The sequence below is a fragment of the Artemia sp. Qi Xiang Cuo genome, chromosome 1 (genome assembly GCF_049724085.1).
Source record: "Artemia sp. Qi Xiang Cuo chromosome 1, ASM4972408v1, whole genome shotgun sequence".
In the NCBI taxonomy this organism is placed as follows: Eukaryota; Metazoa; Arthropoda; class Branchiopoda; order Anostraca; family Artemiidae; genus Artemia; species Artemia sp. Qi Xiang Cuo.
Window position 1 is genome coordinate 65,041,430 of NC_142794.1, and position 24,596 is coordinate 65,066,025.

Below are 24,596 nucleotides of genomic sequence, written 5' to 3' on the forward strand. Positions count from 1 at the left end.
AAAGTTTGCATCCATAATCATAGACCTCACAAAGAAGTATTTACCAATAGTCAAAATATTTAAACGACCGCCTCTAAAACGAAACATCCTTGACCTAATAAAAACCAAGACGCTCAAGCAGACTGATACCGAAAGTAATCGTAGAAATTATCGCAGAATCGCCAACAAAGTCAGGAAAGCCACTAGACAAGAAGCAAGCGAAAAGGAGAGGAAAGTAGCCGAAAACTCAAAGATCAATCCCAAGGGATTTTGGAACTTCGTGAACTCAAGAAGAAAAGAACAGCCGGTTATTCCCGATCTTAGAAACTCAGCAACAAATTTAACAATCAGTGACCCAATAGCTAAAGCCAACCTACTAAATCAGCAGTTTTCCACAGTTTTCACAACAGAGAGGGACAAAGATGAAAGTCAAGAGGAATGTCAGCCACTAGACGCAGGCAAATTTTAAGAAATAGAACTGACAATACAAATGGTCTACAAAAAACTAAAAAATCTAAACCCTTACAAATCAGAAGGTCCAGATGGCCTACATCCTAGAGTGCTCAAAAAGCTGGCACAAGAAATTGCAGCGCCATTGCACTACATTTTTGTCAAGTCGCTACAAACAGGGAACCTGCCTGATACATGGAAGCAAGCAACAGTGATACCCCTCTTCAAAAATGGAAGCAAATCAGATCCAAGTAATTACAGACCTATCAGTATAACCTGTATCACATGCAAAATACTAGAATCTTTACTCCACGATAATATATTACAGTACCTACTCGAAAGGAGCCTCATTTCACCCACACAGTTTGGATTCCTCAAGAAAAGATCAGCAGAAAGCCAGCTACTTGTCGCTACAAATGCCTGGAGAAAATATATGGATAGTGGGATGCAGGTAGATATTTTATACTTAAATCTCAGAAAAGGCTTTGATAAAGTCTCACAAAGTCAACTTCTTCGAAAACTACAGTCTATCGGTGTTGGCGATAATATTCTAAAGTGGGTTCTCAACTTTCTGAAAGGAAGATCTCAGCGATTGAAACTGGAGGGATATCTTAGCAGCAATGAGACAAAAGTCACAAGTGGAGTGGTTCAAGGTAGTGTTCTGGGGCCTTTACTATTCAATATTCCCATAAATGATCTCCCAAATAACATAGATTCAGAGATACTGCTTTATGCAGATGACACGAAAATCTTTCGCGCAATAACAAGCCTTGAAGATACAGAAATACTACAGCAAGACTTAAACAAAATAGCAGAATGGATGAAAAAATGGAGCATGGAAGTGAATACAGAAAAAAGTTGTCATATTCGGCTAGGCCCAAAACACATTTCTCGGCACTACTACTTTGAAAGACAACAGATACCTATACAAGAAGAAGCTCGAGACCTGGGAGTGACAATAGACAGTGACATGACTTTCACCAAGCACTACGAATCAATCATCTCTAAGTCATCACAAGTCTTGGGAATTATTCAAAGAAATTTCTCTCTTACTGACTCAACACTGTTTTCTACATTCTTCAAATCTTTAGTGAGACCAATGATCAAATATGGTCATACAACAACCAGACCGTTTTTTCAAAAATACAGCAATGCAATAGAAAAAATCCAAAGGAGGGCTACTAAATTTGTTCCATCACTTAGAGACTTATCATACCAAGACCGTTTGAAAAACTGTCGCTCTCAAGCCTCTCATACCGATTTTTGATAGGAGATCTTATTGAAGTATACAAAATATACAACAGATACTACGACAACATCTCTCCAGAAGAGATAATAACATTCAAGAATAATAACTTGAGAGGTCGCGAGTTTAAGCTAACTGAAGAACGTTTCAGAAGAGTTGTTGGGAGATGGGCATTCAGCAACCGCATTGTCTCCGAGTGGAACGCACTACCATCAGACACTGTTAACTCAGATTCAGTCAATGCATTTAAGAACAAAATTGACAATCATTATAGTGATAAAGCATTTGATTATTTAAGTTTTTGTAGATAGAGATGCAAGTCTGTTTTCGCAATATATTATTATTAGTGTTATTATAAATTAATATGAGTAGGGTTCAAAACCCCTATGCTTTCTAAAAGCCAGAATATAATTTTTAATGCACTGAAAAACAAATTCAAATGAATTTACTGAAAAAAAAATTTGAATTTTCAATATAATATACATATGCTGACATTTATTCCCCAAAATTTAAGTTAATGAAAGAATTATTTTCAGTAAAGCGCCAATAACGCAGTAGGTTTTAGGCTTCTGCAGTGAGGCGATACCCAAACTCTTGTTTGCAGTTATTTTTATTCGATTCAAACTTGATTTGCATATTCAATTTAAGTTTCAATCGTTTTAAGATTAATTTATTCATTTACATTAATATATATTGTATGTTTGTTCGCATTGATTGTTATTTAATTTCTGTTCGTTTTAAGTTTCATTTATACTTTAATAGCAAAATATTTGGTTTCGTTTTAAGATTGATTTCCATATTCAATCTAAGCATTATTCACTTTAAGATCTATTTATTCATTTTTATTATTACTTGTTTTATGTTTTTTGATATGATTGTTTGCTTAATTTATGTTCGTCTCGGGTTTCATTTATTATTCCACATTAATTTCTTGTCGTTTTTATTTTTTATTTTAAAGTGTGTTTTTATATGTTGGTATGAAGTCTAGAATTGTCATTACTTTTAATCGAAAAAATTATTTTTCGGAAAGTTTTTTTTTTAATTAATAGGACAAAAACGTCAAATGAGACAAGATCAAGAGGACCACCTGAGATACCTAAATTCACAACATGTTAAAATGAACAATCCAGACCATCAAATGTGACAAGGCCAATTCAAACAGTTAGGATAAAGGGCATTAAAAAAAACAACTGAAGTAATGATAAACAAAAATGAAGAACAAAGAAATTTGCGGTTAGAATATTCGCGAAAACGACAATTGGAATGAGTAAAAAACGAAAGTGAAGAACACAGAAACATACGGTTAAAAGATATGTGACAATGAGGATCACAACGAAGCAAAAATGAAGTTGAAGAACAAAGAAGATGTTTTAAGTAGTTTCATAATACTTGTAGAAAAAAAATGACGACATCGTTCCGGTTCCCGTTATCTGCCCTTGGGAAAGTACACAATGAGAGAGAACATTAAGAAAAGCAATGGAATGATTGGAGGATCTTCCTCGATGTCCTATGTGCCCATGGCGGCACAGGCGGGACTAAGGTCTAAGACAAGGACATCAATTAGCCAATAGTAAAAGGATTTAATTTAAGACTCCTTAACATCTTCCAATAAGATAAAGCCGTCCGCTACTTGTGGGACTTGAATGAAACATGACAATCTGGTCTTTGGAAGGTTTAAGGAGGCGGGTGCTCCACTCTCATTTGTGATAATTTCTGTTCGCTTTTAAGTTTGACAATTCATTTTAACTTTCTGTTGTTTTATGTTTCATTTGATAAGGATATCGGCTCAATCTGGATTTTAATGTTGTTCTTTACTTTTTCTTCCTTTTTTAATACACTTTAACTAATTATTAACAATTCAAAACCACGAGTGCGACAGACAGTAAAACGCTGCCAAAACGAAAAAAAAAATTACAGAAATACCACAGGAAGAAGCTTCTGCTGAATAGCACTACACAATCAGTGGCGGCAGTAGTTTTTATTCCCATTACGCCTATATGAAAGCACCACAGATTCCCTTATATTCGATTTACTATTTTCCTTGAGCCGGAATCTAGAAAAATGAAATCAGTACCACGTAGGGTAAAGTTTTACCTAGAAGAAAAAAACAAATGCTTTAAGGGAGAGTGCCACAGAAGATAGCTTTTAACCACTACTACTGTAGAATAAAAAAAGAAGATAGGCGACTTTAGGATGTTGCCAGGTAATATCAAAGGGCGACCTTTTATTTTAGAGGTCTCTCAACAATGGTTTACGAATTTATTATTTTTAGTAAGAAGAAGCGGTCTGTTTAGTTACATTTGTCCTAAATATTATGAGTGTTTGTACCCTGAACTACGATAATCGACTTGACTACACACACAAAATAGGTTCTGATCAGGTCCAAAAATCGAAAATTGTTTTTTTTGTCCGTATGGCAACATTTACGCAAATTGAAACATAATTATAAGCCATTAATGCTGCATAATTTTTCTAACAATTTCAAAAACTGCCATAGAAACCTAAACCAGAGTCCCTGTGAAATATTACTAAGAACGACTTTAACAATAATTTTAAAATCCATAAACGAAACCCAAAATCCTAAAGTGACTGTGCGCTGGCTATCCAATTATTTTTTGAAAGTATAAGATTTGGAAAACAAAAAAAATTCCCATTTGAATATCGATAAATACAAAGTTTCCGGTAACAAGTCCCCTCCCCTTCATGAAATTTCAAGGTGGAGGTAATGAATGACTTAACTCTTAATATTATAATTAGCATAGTTCATGGTTAAGAAAAGGAAGTGTGCACCAATACTACTTAGGTTTGATACAGCTATCCTACCTTTTATATAGCTTGCGCTATTAAACACTTGTTCAGCTATCAAAAAAACATTATTTTACATTTTGCCCATTGTCATTCTTTATTTCTCTCTTTTAAAATGTCATATGAAGCTTTAATAACAGCAGTTAATAAGATTTGTCCAGTGGATACGTGCTAGCCTATAACCTAGAGGTTGTCGGATACAAAACACTAGTTCTTAGATTTTATATAGATTTAGCAAAAAAGGACTAACAAAACACTTACTTTTGAATCTTCAAAAGCTTTTCATCTTCTTTCTCTTTAGCTCTCAATTTTTTTATAGCGGTCGAATGCTGGAGCTGCTGTTTTGAAAGTTTTTCTCCTTCAGCTCTCAATTCCATAATAATTTCCTCTTTCTCTTGAAGCATTGCATCAGCATCCAATTTCGAAATTTTTGAGGATAGTTCTTGAGACGCTGCCTATAAAAAAGTTTTTTAAATGGATTATAATTACTACAATTAATTTTTTTTTATATTGGGTTGTATACAAGAAACAATCATATATTGTGCGCTTTGAAATGAATATTAGAAAATAATGCTCACGAAACTTGCGAGGTATCTTTGGGGCTTTATATCATGAGTTCTAAGAGTAAGGTGTTCTGTATTAACATAACAATTTGTTATTCTTTGATTTTTTTTTTTTTTTTTTTTTTTTTTTTTTTTTTTTAGTGCGGGTTAGGATATTGAACTTCAAAAATAAAGTCCTTTTTTTAGTTCTTTTTTTACCCATATTTTAATAATAATTTTAGTAGTTTGGTTCTTAGAAGTTGGACCAGGGTTTACCCAACTTGCGTCATAAGATGATTATACAGATGTTCAACTTTTGGTTACAGGTATTATATTTGCCAGATAACCGTCTAGCGTAGGCGACTTATAACGAGATGTTGAAATCTCCTAGAAAAGTAACATGGTCAAAACAGGTTAAAGCCCCGCTGGATAAAGTAGGTTTCTCATGGGCATGAAATGAAGGCCATGGTCCTCATTGCAAACCTGATGATTTCCTTAATATGCTGGGTTCGCGGCTTAGGGACCAGGTAATCAAGGTTTGGCTTACTGATGTTGAGATGGTAGTTACTCTAACAAGAAAAGCACAAAGAACAGCAGGGAAATCTTTTTGCAAGACAGTGGAGATAATTTGAATGAATATTTCCGCCCTATATCCAAGGGCCGTCCTCAGCAAGACAAAAATAGATAAAAGAAAAAAGACTAGCAACAACTCGCGACCAATAAAACCAAAAAATTAATTTTTTTTCAAAGCACTCCTAGCATCCTTACTTCGGCGAAGTTCAACCAGTACTGATAAAAAGTAAGGTAAAACAAGGCGATTCAATGAGATGAAAAGAAAATAATTTAAAAACACGTTCTTATTGCTAATCTAGCCTTTTTGGCAGCTAACCTCAAAGGTCTTTTTGTGACCGGCTCTGTGTTAATGTCTATTGGGTTTTTAAAATATTTTGTAAGATTATTTTTAATTAAATTTGTGTATAGAGCATTTAGTGTATATTCCCCCAAATCCCTGTTTAAGGAAATATTATTATTAATCTTAAGTCTGATTTCAATTGATTCTCGGACTCCCTGTTTTATGCCTAGGTCATTGCTAATAAGGGCAGATTCATCAAAAAGTATAGTGTGTATAGGATTTTCAAAAATATGGCTGCCTAATGCAGAATCAAATGAACCAGTAGGAATATTAGAATTTAGAGCTCTGACTATATCTCCTAATATCAAATAATCGATAGTATCGAATTATCTCCACTGTCTTGCAAAAAGATTTCCCTATCGTTCTTCGTGCTTTAGCTGTTTGTTATGGAAAGGCAGTGTGGTCTTCGTCGCTATTTTCATAGTTACTCTAAGGTTTTATAAGCAGATTAAAGTAGTGCATGGACAGGTGTTGCACTTGAGACTGAACCTAGTGGAAAGCGATGAAATGTTGGCTGAAGGTGCGAGCAAATTGTGTACCATTGCGTAGAGGACACTGGAATTCTTGTGATGCTGATGGCCCGGGAGGTAAGATTGCCTACCTCCTTTGTGAGGAGTATGGGGACAGCCTAGAACATTTTATGAGTAATTGCCAAACTTTGGAGAATTTAAAGAACAGTTTTTTTGGAGGGGGAATGCACCACGACTCCTACGCATCTTAGAGACCTCTTCTCGGGAATTAATAATTGCGGTTGAAGAATGCTTAAGAGGCACAGACGTTATGATATATATATATATATATATATATATATATATATATATATATATATATATATATATATATATATATATATATATATATATATATATATATACGTGTATATACTGTATTTATGTTCTTGGATACATATGTATGCATATATGTCTGTATATATCTGTATACGTGGATATATATGTATGCGTGCTGATTTTTGTTCGGGAAACTTATTGCATGTTGATTTTTCTCTTCATGAAACTTGTACATTGATTTTTCTTCTCAAGAAACTGATTTTGTTCATGGAACTTGTTGCGTCTGATTTTTGTTCGTGGAACTTGTTGCATGCTGATTTTTCCTCGTGAAACTTGTTGCATGTTGATTTTTCTCTTCGTGACTATCGATGAACTGACTTTTATGACTGTCTATGTCCTGATGTGTCGATCTTATGACTGTCGACGTTCTGACGGGTAGTAGCGATTGTGACTGTCGATTTTCTGACGTGCCGATGTCCTGACGGTTAGTGGTCCGGACAAATTTTTCTCGATGTTACGACAGATTTTGTCGACGTCCTGATGGTGGTGGTCCTGACGGTGGTGGTCCTGACACCTTCCCGAAACTTCTACATTGATTTTTCTAGTCGTGAAACTGATTTTGTTCATGTATCTTGTTGCGAGCTGATTTTTGTTCTTGGAAATTGCAACGTGCTGATTTATTGTTCGTGAAAATGATTTTGTTCATGGAACTTGTTGCGTGGTGTTTTTGTTCGTTGAACTTGTTGTGTGCTGTTTTTTGTTCGTACAACTTGTTGCATGTTGATTTTTCTCATTGTGAAGCTTATACATTCATTTTTCTCTTCGTGAACCTGATTTTGTTCATGGAAATTGTTGCGTGCTGATTTTTGTTCGTAGAAATTGTTGCGTGCTGATTTTGTTCGCGAAACTTGTTACATATTGATTTTTATCTTCGTGAAACTTGTATATTGTTTTTTCTCCTCGTGAAACATGTATATTGTTATTCTCCTCGTGAAAATGATTTTTTCATGGAGCTTATTGCGTGCTGATTTTATTTTTTAAAGCTAGAAATCCAATGTCGTTCATATAAATAATTCATTCAAGCTCTCACCGTTTTTAAGGATTCAGGCTTTTTCTTACACGCTATTAGGTTAGGTTAACCTAACCTAACTTACACAAGAGCGCCCCTCGGGGGTTTGGAGACTGTATCAAGCGTGACGAAACCTAAACCACACATACACAAGGTAGGTTAGGTTAAGTTAGGTGACGCATCAACTAACCTAACTTGATCTAACCTACCATGTGAGAATTAGGTGTAGGTTTCGTAACGCTCAGTACAGACCCCAAAACCCATAAGGGGCACTGGCTAGTGTGGTGAAGTTGACATAACCTATTAACACGTAAGAAAAAGACCAATGCCTTAAAAACGGTGCAGGTTTGCATGACATACCCTTATGAACCACATTGTTTTTCTAGCTGTTAAAAAAATCAGCACGCAGAAAGTTCCATGAACAAAAATCAGTTTCCCCGGGAGAAAAAACAATTTATAAATTTCACAAAGAGAAAAAAAGAGTATAAATTTCACGATGAGAGAAATCAACATGCAACAAGTTTTATGAACAAAAAACAGCACACAACAAGTTCCACGGACAAAAGTCAGCACGCAAAAAGTTTCATGAACAAAATCAGTTTCACGAGGGAAAAAATCAAAGTACAAGTTTCACGAAGAGAAAAACCAACATGCCACAAGTTCCAAGAACAAAAACCAGAATGCAGTAAGTTCCATTAACAAAATCAGTTTGACGAGGAGAAAAATAAATGTATACGTTTCATGATGAGTAAAATCAACATGCAACACGAGAAAAATGCAGCACGCAACAAGTTCCAGCAACAAAAGTCAGCACGCAATAGGTTCCATGAACAAAATCAGTTTCACGAGGATAAAGATCAATGTACAAGTTTCATGAAGAGAAAAACCAACATGCAACAACTTTCACGAGTAAAAGCCAGCCACGCAACAAGTTCCAGGAACAAAAGTCAGCAAGCAATAGGTTCCATGAACAAAATCAGTTTCAGGAGGAGAAAAACCAATGTACAAGTTTCACGAAGAGAAAAATCAACATGCAACAAGTTTCATGAACAAAAAATCAGCACGCAATAAGTCCTATGGACCAAAAATCCGATTTATGAACAAACAATCAGCACGTAGCAAGTTCTACCAACAAAAAATGAGCACGCAACAAGTTCCATGAACAAAATCGTTTTCACGAGGAGAATAATCAATGCACAAGTTTCACGAAGAGAAAAATCAACATGCAACAAGTGTCACGATCAATAATGCTCAAGCAACAAGTTCCAAGAACAAAAATCAGCACACAACAAGTTCCATGTTCAAAATCAGATCCACAAGGAGAAAAATTAATGTGGAAGTTTCACGAAGAGTAAAATCAAGATGCAATAAGTTTCACAAACCAAATTCAGCACGCAATAAGTTCCATGAACAAAGTCAGTTTCACGAGGAGAAAGATCAATGTACAAATTTCACGAAGAGAAAAACAAACATGCAACAATTTTCACGAGCAAAAGTCAGCCACTCAACAAGTTCAGGGAACAAAAGTCAGCAAGCCATAGGTTCCATGAACAAAATCAGTTTCGGGAGGAGAAAAATCAATGTACAAGTTTCACGAAGAGAAAAATCAACATTCCACAAGATTCATGAACAAAAAATCAGCACGCAATAAGTCCTATGGACGAAAAATCCGATTTATGAACAAACAATCAGCACGTAGCAAGTTCTACCAACAAAAAATGAGCACGCAAAAAGTTCCATGAACAAAATCGTTTTCACGAGGAGAATAATCAATGCACAAGTTTCACGAAGAGAAAAATCAACATGCAACAAGTGTCACGATCAATAATGCTCAAGCAACAAGTTCCAAGAACAAAAATCAGCACACAACAAGTTCCATGTTCTTCACGAGGAGAATTATCAATGTACAAGTTTAACGAAGAGAAAAATCAACATGCAACAAGTTTCACGATCAATAATGCGCAAGCAACAAGTTCCAAGAAAAAAAATCAGCACACAGCAAGTTCCATGTTCAAAATCAGATCAACAAGGAGAAAAATTAATGTGCAAGTTTCACGAAGAGAAAAATCAAGATGCAATAAGTTTCACAAACAAAATTCAGCACGCAATAAGTTCCATGAACAAAATTAATTTCACGAGGAGAAAGATCAATGTACAAGTTACATGAAAAGAAAAACCAACATGCAACAAATTTCACGAGCAAAAGCCAGCCACGCAACAAGTTTCAGGAACAAAAGTCAGCAAGCAATAGGTTCCTTGAACAAGATCAGTTTCACGAGGAGAAAAATTCAATGTACAAGTTTCACGAAGAGAAAATCAACTTGCAACAAGTTTCATGAACAAAAATGAGCATCGCAACAAGTTCTATGGATCAAAAATCCGTTTTACGAGCAAAAAATCAGCATGTAGCAAGTTCCACGAACAAAAAATCAGCACGCAACAAGTTCACGAAGTACAAGTTTCACGAAGAGAAAAATCAACATGCAACAAGTTTCAGGAACAATGATCCGCAAGCAACAAGTTACACGAAAAAAAAATCAGCATACAACAAGTTCCATGTTCAATATCAGTTCCACAGGGAGAAAAACTAATGTGCAAGTTTCACTAAGAGAAAAATCAAGATACAATAAGTTTCACAAACAAAATTCAGCACGCAACAAGTCCCAAGAACAAAATCTGTTTCACGAGGAGAAAAATAAATTTAAAAGTTTCACGAAGAGGAAAATCAACATTCAACAAGGTTCACGAACAAAAATCACCACTCAACAGGTTTTATGAAGTTTTAAGAAGTCAATAAAAATCAATGTACAAGTTTTACGAAGAGAAAAATCAACTGCAACAAGTTTCATGAACAAAAATCAGCCCGTAACAAGTTCCATGAACAAAACACCAGCACGCAACAAGTTCCAAGAACACAATCAGTTTCACGAGGAGAAAAATCAATGTACAAGTTTCATGAAGAGAAAAATCAACACGCAACAAGTTTCACGAGCAAAAATCAGCACGTGGGAAGTTCCACGAACGAAAATCAGCATGCGCCAAGTTCCACGAACAAAATCAGTTTCACGAGGAAAAATTAATGTACAAGTTTCCCAAAGAGAAAATCAAGACGCAATAAGTTTCACGAACTGAATTCAGCACGCAACAGTTTCCAAGAGCAAAAATTAGTTTCACGAAGAGTAAAATCAATGTACAAGCTTCACGAAGAGGAAAATCAACATTCAAAAAGGTTCACGAACAAAAATTAGCACGCAACAGGTTCCACGAACAAAAATCAACACGCAACAGGTTCCATTTTCAAAATCAGTTCCACGAGGAGAAAAATCAATGTACAAGTTTCACGAAGAGAAAAATCAAGATGCAACAAGTTTCACAAACAAACATCCGCACGCAACAAGTTCCAAGAACAAAAATCAGCCCACAAGAAGTTCCATACCCATTTCACGAGGGGAAAATCAATGTACAAGTTTTACGAAGAGAAAAAACAACTGCAACAAGTTTCATGTTCAAAACATAAGCACGCAGCAAGTTCCATGAACAAAAAATAAGCATGCAACGAGTTCCATGAGCAGAATCAGTTTCACGAGGATAAGAATCAATTCAAAAGTTTCACAAAGAGAAAAATCAACATGCAGCAAATTTCACCAACACAACTGAGCACGCAACAAGTTCTACGAACAAAAATCAGTACGCAACAAGTTCCATGAACAAAATCAGTTTCACGAGGAGAAAAATCAATGTTCAAGTTTCACGAAGAGAAAAATCAACATGAAAAAAGCTTCAGGAACAAAAAATCAGCACGTAACACGTTACATGAACAAAAAACTAACACGCAACAAGTTCCAAGAACAAAATCAACTTCACGAGGAGAAAAATCAATGTATAAGGTTCACGAAGAGAAAAATAAACATGCAACAAGTTTCAAGAACCAAAATCAGCAACCAATAGGTTCCATGAACAAAATCAGTTTCACGAGGAGAAAAATCAATGTAAAAGTTCCAAAAGGAGAAAAATCAACATGCAACAAGTTTTACGAACAAAAATGAACACGTAGCAATTTCAACGAACAAAAAATCAGCACGCAAGAAGTTCCATGAACAAAATCAGTTTCACAAGGATAAGAAAATCAGTGTACAAGTTTCACGAAGAGAAAAATCAACGTGCAACAAGTTTCAAGAACAAAAATCAGCACACAACAAGTTCCATGTTCAAAATCATATCCACAAGGAGATAAATTAATGTGCAAGTTTCACGAAGAGAAAAATCAAGATGCAATAAATTTCAGAAACAAAATTCAGCACGCAATAAGTTCCAGTTTCACGAGGATAAAGATCAATGTACAAGTTTCATTAAAAGAAAAACCAACAAGCAAAAACTTTCACGAGCAAAAGTCAGCCACGCAACAAGTTCCAGGAACAAAAGTCAGCAAGCAATAGGTTCCACGAACAATATCAGTTTCACGAGGAGAAAAATCATTGTACAAGTTTCACGAAGAGAAAATAAACATGCAACAAGTTTCATGAACAAAAATGAGCACACAACAAGTTCTATGGATCACAAATCCATTTTAAGAACAAAAAATCAGCACGTAGCAAGTTCCACCAACAAAAATCAGCATGCAACAAGTTCCATGAACAAAATCATTTTCACGAGGAGAAAAATCAATGTACAAGTTTCACGAAGAGAAAATAAACATGCAAAAAGCTTCATGAACAAAAATGAGCACACAACAAGTTCTATGGATCACAAATCCATTTTAAGAACAAAAAATCAGCACGTAGCAAGTTCCACCAACAAAAAATCATCACGCAACAAGTTTAACGAAGAGGAAAATCAACATTCAACAAGGTTCACGAACAAAACTCAGCACTCAACAGGTTTTACGAAGTTTTAAGAAGTCAATAAAAGTCAATGTACAAGTTTTACGAAGAGAAAAATCAACTGCAACAAGTTTCAGGAATCAAAGATCAGCAAGAACAAAATCACTTTCACGAGGAGAAAAGTCAATGTACAAGTTTAACGAAGAGAAAATTCAACACGCAAAAAGTTTCATGAGCAAAAATCAGCATGCAATAAGTTCCACGAACAAAACCAGCGTGCGACAAGTCCCATGAATAAAATCAGTTTCACGAGGAAAAATTAATGTACAAGTTTCCCAAAGAGAAAATCAAGACGCAATGAGTTTCACAAACAAAATTCAACACGCAACAAGTTCTACGAACAAAAATTAGTTTCACGAGGAGAACAATAAAAGTACAAGTTTCACGAAGAGGAAAATCAACATTCAAAAAGGTTCACGAACAAAAATTACCACGCAACAGGTTCCATTTTCAAAATCAGGTCCACGAGGAGAAAAATCAATGTACAAGTTTCACGAAGAGAAAAATCAATATGCAACAAGTTTCACAAAAAAACCTCAGCACGCAACAAGTTCCACGAACAAAAATTAGTCCACAAGAAGTTCCATACCCATTTCACGAGGGGAAAAATCAATGTACAAGTTTTACGAAGAGAAAAAACAACTGCAACAAGTTTCTTGTTCAAAATATAAGCACGCAACGAGTTCCAAGAACAAAAATCAGCACGCAACGAGTTCCATGAGCAGAATCAGTTTCAAAAGGACAAGAATCAATTCGAAAGTTTCACAAAGAGAAAAATCAACATGTAGCAAGTTTCACGAACACACCTGAGGACGCAACAAGTTCTACGAACAAAAATCAGCAAGCAACAAGTTCCATGAACAAAATCAGTTTCACAAGGAGAAAAATTAATTTTAAAGTTTCACGAAGAGAAAAATCAACATGCAACAAGTTTCAGGAACAAAAAATCAGCACGTAACAAGTTACATGAAGAAAAAATTAACCCGCAACAAGTTCCAAGAACCAAATCAATTTCACGAGAAGAAAAACCAATGTACAAATTTCACAAAGAGAAAAATCAACATGCAACAAGTTTCACGAGCAAAAATCAGCACGCAACAAGCTCAACAAACAAAAATCAGTATGCGACAAAAAATCAGTTTCACGAGGAGAAAAATCAATGTATAAGGTTCGCGAAAAGAAAATTCAACATGCAACAAGTTTCAAGAACAAAAATCCGCACGCACCGAGTTTTATGAGCAAAATCAGTATCACAAGGAGAAAAATCAATGTTCAAGTTTCGCGAAGAAAAAAATTAATATGCAACAAGTTTTACGAACAAAAAACAGCACGTAGCAAATTCCATGAACAAAAAATCAGCGCGCAACAAGTTCCATGAAAAAAATTAGTTTCAAGAGAAGAAAAAATCAATGTACAAATTTCACGAAGAAGAAAAAATACACATGCAACATGCAAGTGTCACGAAAAAAAATTAGCCTGCAACAAATTCCACAAACAAAAATCAGCACGCAACAAGTTCCAGGAACAAAATCAGTTTCACGAGATGAAACATCAATGTACAAGTTTCACGAGAGAAAAATCAACATCCAACATCACAAATAAAAAATCAGCACGCAGCAAGTTCCACGAAAAACGAAACCAGCATTCAACAAGTTCCATGAACGAAATCAGTTTCACGAGGAGGAAACAAAAATCAGCATGCACAAATGTACAAAGTTCCACGAACAAAATCAACACGCAACAAGTTCCAGGGACAAAGCCAGTTTCACGAAGTGAAAAATCTATGTACAAGTTTCGCGAAGAGGAAAATCAACAAGCAACATCACAAATAAGAAATCAGCAAGCAGCAAGTTAAACAAAAAAAATATCCCCACACAACAAGTTCCAAGAACAAAATAAGTGTCACGAGGAGCAAAATCAATGTACAAGTTTAACGAACAGAAAAATCAACATGCAGCAAGTTTCACGAATAAAAATCAACACGCAACAACTTCGATGAACAAAAATCAGCACACAACAAATTCCATGAACAATATCAGTTTCACGAGGTGAAAAATCAATTTACAATTTTCACGAAGAGAAAAATCAACCTGCAACAAGTTTCATGAACAAAAATCAGCACGCAACAAGTTCCATGAACAAAATCAGTTTCACGAACAAAAAATCAGCACGCAGCAAGTTAGACGAACAAAAAACCAGCATGCAACAAGTTACATGAGCAAAATCAGTTTCACGAGAAAAAAAATCAATGTACAAGCTTCGCGAAGAGAATCATCGTGTTAGGCTTGTCAATCAATATACAAGCTCCATGAACAAAATCAGGACGCAACAAGTTCCATGAACAAAATCAGTTTCACGAATAAAAATCAGCATGCAGCAAGTTACACGAACAAAAAATCCAGCAGGCAACAAGTTCCATGAACAAAATCAGTTTCACGAGGAGAAAATAAAAATCAGCATGCAACAAGTTTCTTGAAGAAAATCAGCACGCAACAAGTTCCACGAAAAAAATCAGTTTCACGAGGAGAAAAATCAATGTATAAGTTTCATGAAGAGAAAAATCAACATGCAGCAAGTTTCACGAACAAAAATCAGCCCGCAAGAAATTCCATGAACAAAAATCAGCACACAACAAATTCCATGAACAAAATCAGTTTCACGAGGTGAAAAAGCACAGTACAAGTTTCATGAAGAGAAAAATCAACATGCAACAAGTTTCACGAACAAAAATAAGTACACAACAACTTCAATGAACAAAAATCAGCACACAACAAATTTCACGAACAAAATCAGTTTCAAGAGGTGAAACAAGCTGGAACAAGTTCCGAGAACAAAAATCAGCACACAACAAGTTCCGTGTTCAAAATCAGATCCACAAGGAGAAAAATTAATGTGGAAGTTTCACGAAGAGAGAAATCAAGATGCAATAAGTTTCACAAACCAAATTCAGCACGCAATAAGTTCCATGAACAAAGTCAGTTTCACGAGGAGAAAGATCAATGTACAAATTTCATGAAGAGAAAAACAAACATGCAACAATTTTCACGAGCAAAAGTCAGCCACTCAACAAGTTCAGGGAACAAAAGTCAGCAAGTTCCATGAACAAAATCAGTTTCGGGAGGAGAAAAATCAATGTACAAGTTTCACGAAGAGAAAAATCAACATGCAACAAGTTTCATGAACAAAAAATCAGCACGCAATAAGTCCTATGGACGAAAAATCCGATTTATGAACAAACAATCAGCACGTAGCAAGTTCTACCAACAAAAAATGAGCACGCAAAAAGTTCCATGAACAAAATCGTTTTCACGAGGAGAATAATCAATGCACAAGTTTCACGAAGAGAAAAATCAACATGCAACAAGTGTCACGATCAATAATGCTCAAGCAACAAGTTCTAAGAACAAAAATCAGCACACAACAAGTTCCATGTTCAAAATCAGATCCACAAGGAGAAAAATTAATGTGGAAGTTTCACGAAGAGAGAAATCAAGATGCAATAAGTTTCACAAACCAAATTCAGCACGCAATAAGTTCCATGAACAAAGTCAGTTTCACGAGGAGAAAGATCAATGTACAAATTTCATGAAGAGAAAAACAAACATGCAACAATTTTCACGAGCAAAAGTCAGCCACTCAACAAGTTCAGGGAACAAAAGTCAGCAAGTTCCATGAACAAAATCAGTTTCGGGAGGAGAAAAATCAATGTACAAGTTTCACGAAGAGAAAAATCAACCTTCGAAAAGTTTCATGAAGAAAATATCAGAACGCAAAAAGTTCTATGAATCAAAAATCCGTTTCATGAGCAAACAATCAGCACGTAACAAGTTCGACCAACAAAAAATCAGCACACAACATGTTCCATGAACAAAATCATTTTCACGAGGAGAATTATCAATGTACAAGTTTAACGAAGAGAAAAATCAACATGCAACAAGTTTCACGATCAATAATGCGCAAGCAACAAGTTCCAAGAAAAAAAAATCAGCACACAGCAAGTTCCATGTTCAAAATCAGATCAACAAGGAGAAAAATTAATGTGCAAGTTTCACGAAGAGAAAAATCAAGATGCAATAAGCTCCACAAACAAAAATCAGCACGCAATAAGTTCCATGAACGAAATCAGTTTCACGAGGAGAAAAATCAATGTAAAAGTTTCATGAAGAGAAAAATCAACATGCAACAAATTTCACGAGCAAAAGCCAGCCACGCAACAAGTTCCAGGAACAAAAGTCAGCAAGCAATAGGTTCCTTGAACAATATCAGTTTCACGAGGAGAAAAATCAATGTACAAGTTTCACGAAGAGAAAATAAACATGCAACAAGTTTCATGAACAAAAATGAGCACGCAACAAGTTCTATGGATCAAAAATCCGTTTTACGAGCAAAAAATCAGCATGTAGCAAGTTCCACGAACAAAAAATCAGCAGGCAACAAGTTCACGAAGTACAAGTTTCACGAAGAGAAAAATCAACATGCAACAAGTTTCACGAACAATGATCCGCAAGCAACAAGTTACACGAAAAAAAAAATCAGCACACAACAAGTTCCATGTTCAATATCAGTTCCACAGGGAGAAAAACTAATGTGCAAGTTTCACTAAGAGAAAAATCAAGATACAATAAGTTTCACAAACAAAATTCAGCACGCAACAAGTCCCAAGAACAAAATCTGTTTCACGAGGAGAAAAATAAATTTAAAAGTTTCACGAAGAGGAAAATCAACATTCAACAAGGTTCACGAACAAAAATCACCACTCAACAGGTTTTATGAAGTTTTAAGAAGTCAATAAAAATCAATGTACAAGTTTTACGAAGAGAAAAATCAACTGCAACAAGTTTCATGAACAAAAATCAGCCCGTAACAAGTTCCATGAACAAAACACCAGCACGCAACAAGTTCCACGAACAAAATCAGTTCCACAAGGAGAAAAATCAATGTACAAGTTTGACGAAGAGAAAAATCAACACGCAACAAGTTTCACGAACAAAAAATCAGCGCACAACAATTTCCACGAACAAAAATCAACATGCAACAAGTTCCACGAAAAAAATCAGTTTCACGAGGAGAAAAATCAATGTATAAGTTTCCCAAAGAGAAAATCAAGACGCAATAAGTTTCACGAACTGAATTCAGCACGCAACAGTTTCCAAGAGCAAAAATTAGTTTCACGAAGAGTAAAATCAATGTACAAGCTTCACGAAGAGGAAAATCAACATTCAAAAAGGTTCACGAACAAAAATTAGCACGCAACAGGTTCCACGAACAAAAATCAACACGCAACAGGTTCCATTTTCAAAATCAGTTCCACGAGGAGAAAAATCAATGTACAAGTTTCACGAAGAGAAAAATCAAGATGCAACAAGTTTCACAAACAAACATCCGCACGCAACAAGTTCCAAGAACAAAAATCAGCCCACAAGAAGTTCCATACCCATTTCACGAGGGGAAAATCAATGTACAAGTTTTACGAAGAGAAAAAACAACTGCAACAAGTTTCATGTTCAAAACATAAGCACGCAGCAAGTTCCATGAACAAAAAATAAGCATGCAACGAGTTCCATGAGCAGAATCAGTTTCACGAGGATAAGAATCAATTCAAAAGTTTCACAAAGAGAAAAATCAACATGCAGCAAATTTCACCAACACAACTGAGCACGCAACAAGTTCTACGAACAAAAATCAGTACGCTACATGTTCGTTGAACAAAATCAGCTTCACGAGGAGAAAAATCAATGTTCAAGTTTCACGAAGAGAAAAACCAACATGAAAAAAGCTTCAGGAACAAAAAATCAGCACGTAACACGTTACATGAACAAAAACTAACACGCAACAAGTTCCAAGAACAAAATCAACTTCACGAGGAGAAAAATCAATGTATAAGGTTCACGAAGAGAAAAATAAACATGCAACAAGTTTCAAGAACCAAAATCAGCAACCAATAGGTTCCATGAACAAAATCAGTTTCACGAGGAGAAAAATCAATGTAAAAGTTTCACAAAGAGAAAAATCAACATGCAACAAGTTTCATGAACAAAAATCAGCACGTAGCAAGTTCCACCAACAAAAAATTAGCACGCAACAAGTTCCATGAACAAAATCAATTTCACGATGAGAATAATCAATGTACAAGTTTCACGAAGAGAAAAATCAACGTGCAACAAGTTTCAAGAACAAAAATCAGCACACAACAAGTTCCATGTTCAAAATCATATCCACAAGGAGATAAATTAATGTGCAAGTTTCACGAAGAGAAAAATCAAGATGCAATAAATTTCAGAAACAAAATTCAGCACGCAATAAGTTCCAGTTTCACGAGGATAAAGATCAATGTACAAGTTTCATTAAAAGAAAAACCAACAAGCAAAAACTTTCACGAGCAAAAGTCAGCCACGCAACAAGTTCCAGGAACAAAAGTCAGCAAGCAATAGGTTCCACGAACAATATCAGTTTCACGAGGAGAAAAATCATTGTACAAGTTTCACGAAGAGAAAATAAACATGCAACAAGTTTCACGAACAAAAATGAGCACACAACAAGTTCTATGGATCACAAATCCATTTTAAGAACAAAAAATCAGCACGTAGCAAGTTCCACCAACAAAAATAAGCATGCAACAAGTTCCATGAACAAAATTAGTTTTACGATGAGAAAAATCAATGTACAAGTTTCACGAAGAGAAAAATCAACATGCTACAAGTTTCACGAACAAAAATCAGCACGCAACAAGTTCCATGGAACACAAATCTATTTTAAGAACAAAAAATCAGCACGTAGCAAGTTCCACCAACAAAAAATCATCACGCAACAAGTTTAACGAAGAGGAAAATCAACATTCAACAAGGTTCACGAACAAAACTCAGCACTCAACAGGTTTTACGAAGTTTTAAGAAGTCAATAAAAGTCAATGTACAAGTTTTACGAAGAGAAAAATCAACTGCAACAAGTTTCAGGAATCAAAGATCAGCAAGAACACAATCAGTTTCACGAGGAGAAAAATCACTGTACAAGTTTCATGAAGAGAAAAATCAGCACGCAAAAAGTTTCACAAACAAAAATCAGCACTCAACAAGTTCCACTAACGAAAATCAGCATGCAACAAGTTCCATGAACAAAATAAGTTTCACGAGGAGAAAAATTAATGTACAAGTTTCCCAAAGAGAAAATCAAGACGCAATAAGTTTCACAAACAAAATTCAACACGCAACAAGTTCTACGAACAAAAATTAGTTTCACGAGGAGAAAAATCAATGTACAAGTTTCACGAAGAGGAAAATCAACATTCAAAAAGGTTCACGAACAAAAATTACCACGCAACAGGTTCCATTTTCAAAATCAGGTCCACGAGGAGAAAAATCAATGTACAAGTTTCACGAAGAGAAAAATCAATATGCAACAAGTTTCACAAATAAACCTCAGCACGCAACAAGTTCCACGAACAAAAATTAGTCCACAAGAAGTTCCATACCCATTTCACGAGGGGAAAAATCAATGTACAAGTTTTACGAAGAGAAAAAACAACTGCAACAAGTTTCTTGTTCAAAATATAAGCACGCAACGAGTTCCAAGAACAAAAATCAGCACGCAACGAGTTCCATGAGCAGAATCAGTTTCAAAAGGACAAGAATCAATTCGAAAGTTTCACAAAGAGAAAAATCAACATGTAGCAAGTTTCACGAACACACCTGAGGACGCAACAAGTTCTACGAACAAAAATCAGCACGCAACAAGTTCCATGAACAAAATCAGTTTCACAAGGAGAAAAATTAATTTTAAAGTTTCACGAAGAGAAAAATCAACACGCAACAAAAATCAGCACACAACAAATTTCACGAACAAAATCAGTTTCACGAGGTGAAAAATCAATGTAAAAGTTTCAAGAAGAGAAAAATCAATATGCAATAAGTTTCATGAACAAAAATCAGCACGCAGCAAGTTCCATGAACAAAATCAGTTTCACGAACAAAAAATCAGCACACAGCAAGTTCCACAAACAAAAAATCAGCATGCAACAACTTTCATGAGCAAAATCAGTTTCACGAGGAGAAAAATCAATGTAAAAGCTTGCAAGTTGCAAAAGCTTGCAAAAATCAATGCAACATCACAAATAAAAAATCATCACACAGCAAGTTAAACAAAACAAAATCCGCACGCAACAAGTTCCATGAACAAAATCAGCTTCAAGAGGAAAAAATCACTGTACAAGTTTCACGAAGAGAAAAATCAACATGCAGCAAGTTTCACGAACAAAAATCAGCCCGCAACAACTTCCATGAACAAAAATCAGCACACAATAAATTCCATGAACAAAATCAGTTTCACGAGGTGAAAAATCAATGCACAAGTTTCAAGAAGAGAAAAAACAACATGAAATAAGTTTTATGAACAAAAATTAGCACGCAACAAGTTCCATAAACAAAACCAGTTTCACGAACAAAAAATCAGCACACATGAAGTTCCAAGAACAAAAAATCAGAATGCAACAAGCTTCATGAACAAAATCAGTTTCACGAGGAGACGCAACAAGTTTCACGAACAAAAATCAGCACGTAACAATTTCCACGAACAAGAATCAACAAGCAACAAGTTCCATGTTCAAAATCAGTTCTACGAGGAGAAAAATCATTATACAAGTTTCAAGAAGAGAAAAATCAACATGCAACAAGTTTCAGGAACAAAAAATCAGCACGTAACAAGTTACATGAACAAAAAATTAACACGCAACAAGTTCCAAGAACCAAATCAATTTCACGAGAATAAAGACCAATGTACAAATTTCACAAAGAGAAAAATCAACATGTTACAAGTTTCACGAGCAAAAATCAGCACGCAACAAGCTCAACAAACAAAAATCAGTATGCGATTTCACGAGGAGAAAAATCAATGTATAAGGTTCGCGAAGAGAAAATTCAACATGCAACAAGTTTCAAGAACAAAAATCAGCACGCAACGAGTTTTATGAGCAAAATCAGTATCACGAGGAGAAAAATCAATGTTCAAGTTTCGCGAAGAAAAAAATTAATATGCAACAAGTTTTACGAACAAAAAAACAGCACGTAGCAAATTCCATGAACAAAAAATCAGCACGCAACAAGTTCCATGAAAAAAATTAGTTTCAAGAGAAGAAAAAATCAATGTACAAATTTCCCGAAGAAGAAAAAATCAACATGCAACATGCTAGTGTCACGAAAAAAATTAGCCTGCAACAAATTCCACAAACAAAAATCAGCATGCAACAAGTTCCAGGAACAAAATCAGTTTCACGAGATGAAACATCAATGTACAAGTTTCACGAGAGAAAAATCAACATGCAACATCACAAATAAAAAATCAGCATTCAGCAAGTTCCACGAAAAACAAAACCAGTATGCAACAAGTTCCATGAACAAAATCAGTTTCATGAGGAGGAAACAAAAATCAGCATGCACAAATGTACAAAATTCCACGAACAAAATCAACACGCAACAAGTTCCAGGGACAAAGTCAGTTTCACGAAGTGAAAAATCTATGTACAAGTTTCACGAAGAGGAAAAGCAACAAGCAACATCACAAATAAGAAATCAGCAAGCAGCAAGTTAAACAAAAAAACATCCCCACACAACAAGTTCCAAGAACAAAATAAGTTTCACGAGGAGCAAAATCAATGTACAAGTTTCACGAACAGAAGAATCAACATGCAGCAAGTTTCACAAATAAAAATCAACACGCAACAACTTTGATGAACAAAAATCAGCACACAAAAAATTCCATGAACAATATCAGTTTCACGAGGTGAAAAATCAATTTACAATTTTCACGAAGAGAAAAATCAACCTGCAACAAGTTTCATGAACAAAAATCAGCACGCAACAAGTTCCATGAACAAAATCAGTTTCACGAACAAAAAATCAGCACGCAGCAAGTTAGACGAACAAAAAACCAGCATGCAACAAGTTACATGAGCAAAATCAGTTTCACGAAAAAAAAAATCAATGTACAAGCTTCGCGAAGAGAATCATCGTGTTAGGCTTGTCAATCAATATACAAGCTCCATGAACAAAATCAGGACGCAATAAGTTCCATGAACAAAATCAGTTTCACGAATAAAAATCAGCAAGCAGCAAGTTCCACGAACAAAAAAACCAGCAGGCAACAAGTTCCATGAACAAAATCAGTTTCCGGAGGAGAAAATAAAAATCAGCATGCAACAAGTTCCATGAAGAAAATCAGCACGCAACAAGTTCCAGGGACAAAATCAGTTTCACGAGGGGAAAAATCATTGTACAAGTTTAATGAAGAGAGAAATCAACATGCAACAAGTTTCACGAACACAAATCAGCCCGCAACAACTTCCATGAAAAAAAATCAGCACACAACAAATTCCATGAACAAAATCAGTTTCACGAGGTGAAAAATCACAGTACAAGTTTCACGAAGAGAAAAATCAACATGCAATAAGTTTCATGAACAAAAATAAGTACGAAACAACTTCCATGAACAAAAATCAGCACACAACAAATTCCACGAACAAAATCAGTTTCACGAGGTGAAAAATCAATGTAAGAGTTTCAAGAAGAGAAAAATCACCATGCAATAAGTTTCATGAACAAAAATCAGCAAGCAACAAGTTCCATGAACAAAATTAGTTTCACGAACAAAAAATCAGCACACAGCAAGTTCCACAAACAAAAAATCAGCATGCAACAACTTTCATGAGCAAAATCAGTTTCACAAGGAGAAAAATCAATGGAAAAGCTTGCAAGTTGCAAAAGCTTGCAAAAAGCAATGCAACATCACAAATAAAAAATCACCACACAGCAAGTTAAACAAAACAAAATCCGCACGCAACAAGTTCCATGAACAAAATCAGTTTCAAGAGGAAAAAAAATCACTGTACAAGTTTCACGAAGAGAAAAATCCACATGCAGCAAGTTTCACGAACAAAAATCAATCCGCAACAACTTCCATGAACAAAAATCAGCACACAATAAATTCCATGAACAAAATCAGTTTCACGAGGTGAAAAATCAATGCACAAGTTTCAAGAAGAGAAAAATCAACATGCAATAAGTTTCATGAACAAAAATTGGCACGCAACAAGTTCCATAAACAAAACCAGTTTCACGAACAAAAAATCAGCACACAGCAAGTTCCAAGAACAAAAAATAAGAATGCAACAAGCTTCATGAGCAAAATCAGTTTCACGAGGAGACGCAACAAGTTTCACGAACAAAAATCAGCACGTAACAATTTCCACCAACAAGAATCAACAAGCAACAAATTCCATGTTCAAATCAGTTCCACGAGGAGAAAAATCATTATACAAGTTTCAAGAAGAGGAAAATCAAGATGCAAAAAGTTTCAGAAACAAAAATCAGCACGCAACAAGTTCCACGAACAAAAATCAGCACGCAAGAAGTTCCATAAACAAAATAAGTTTCACGAGGAGAAAAATCAGTGTACAAATTTCACGAAGAGAAAAATAAAAGTGCAACAAGTTTCACGAACAAAAAATCAGCACGCAGCAAGTTCCACGAACAAAAAATAGGCACACAACAAGTTCGATGAACAGAATTAGTTTCACGAGGACAAAAATCAATTCACTAGTTTCATGAAGAGAAAAATCAACATGCAGCAAGTTTCACGCACAAAACTCAGCACGCAACAACTTCTACGAACAAAAAATCAGCACACAACAAGTTCTATGAACAACATCAGTTTCAAGAGAAGAAAAATCAATGTACAACTTTCACAAAGAGAAAAAATTAACATGAAACATTTTTCACGAACAAAAATCAGCACGCAACAAGTTCCAGGGTGTCATTGGGGGCGGGTACATTGTGACACGATGGGCTCAATTGCTTAGAGTCATTAGAAGAATCGCTAATGGGAATTTTTTCATCAAGTATAAACGATCGATTCTAGTGTAAACGAATATTTTTGCA

General features: G+C 35.3%; 1 protein-coding gene across 1 annotated transcript in view; it reads right to left on the reverse strand.

Annotated features, from left to right (window-relative positions):
• Positions 1-24,596, reverse strand: part of LOC148956601 (TATA element modulatory factor-like) — a 220,073-nt gene that overhangs the window by 59,426 nt on the left and 136,051 nt on the right. The window contains exon 9 of the mRNA XM_089091366.1: positions 4,742-4,935. Within this exon, the coding sequence (XP_088947492.1) occupies positions 4,742-4,935 (194 nt within the window). The remainder of the gene's footprint in view (positions 1-4,741; positions 4,936-24,596) is intronic.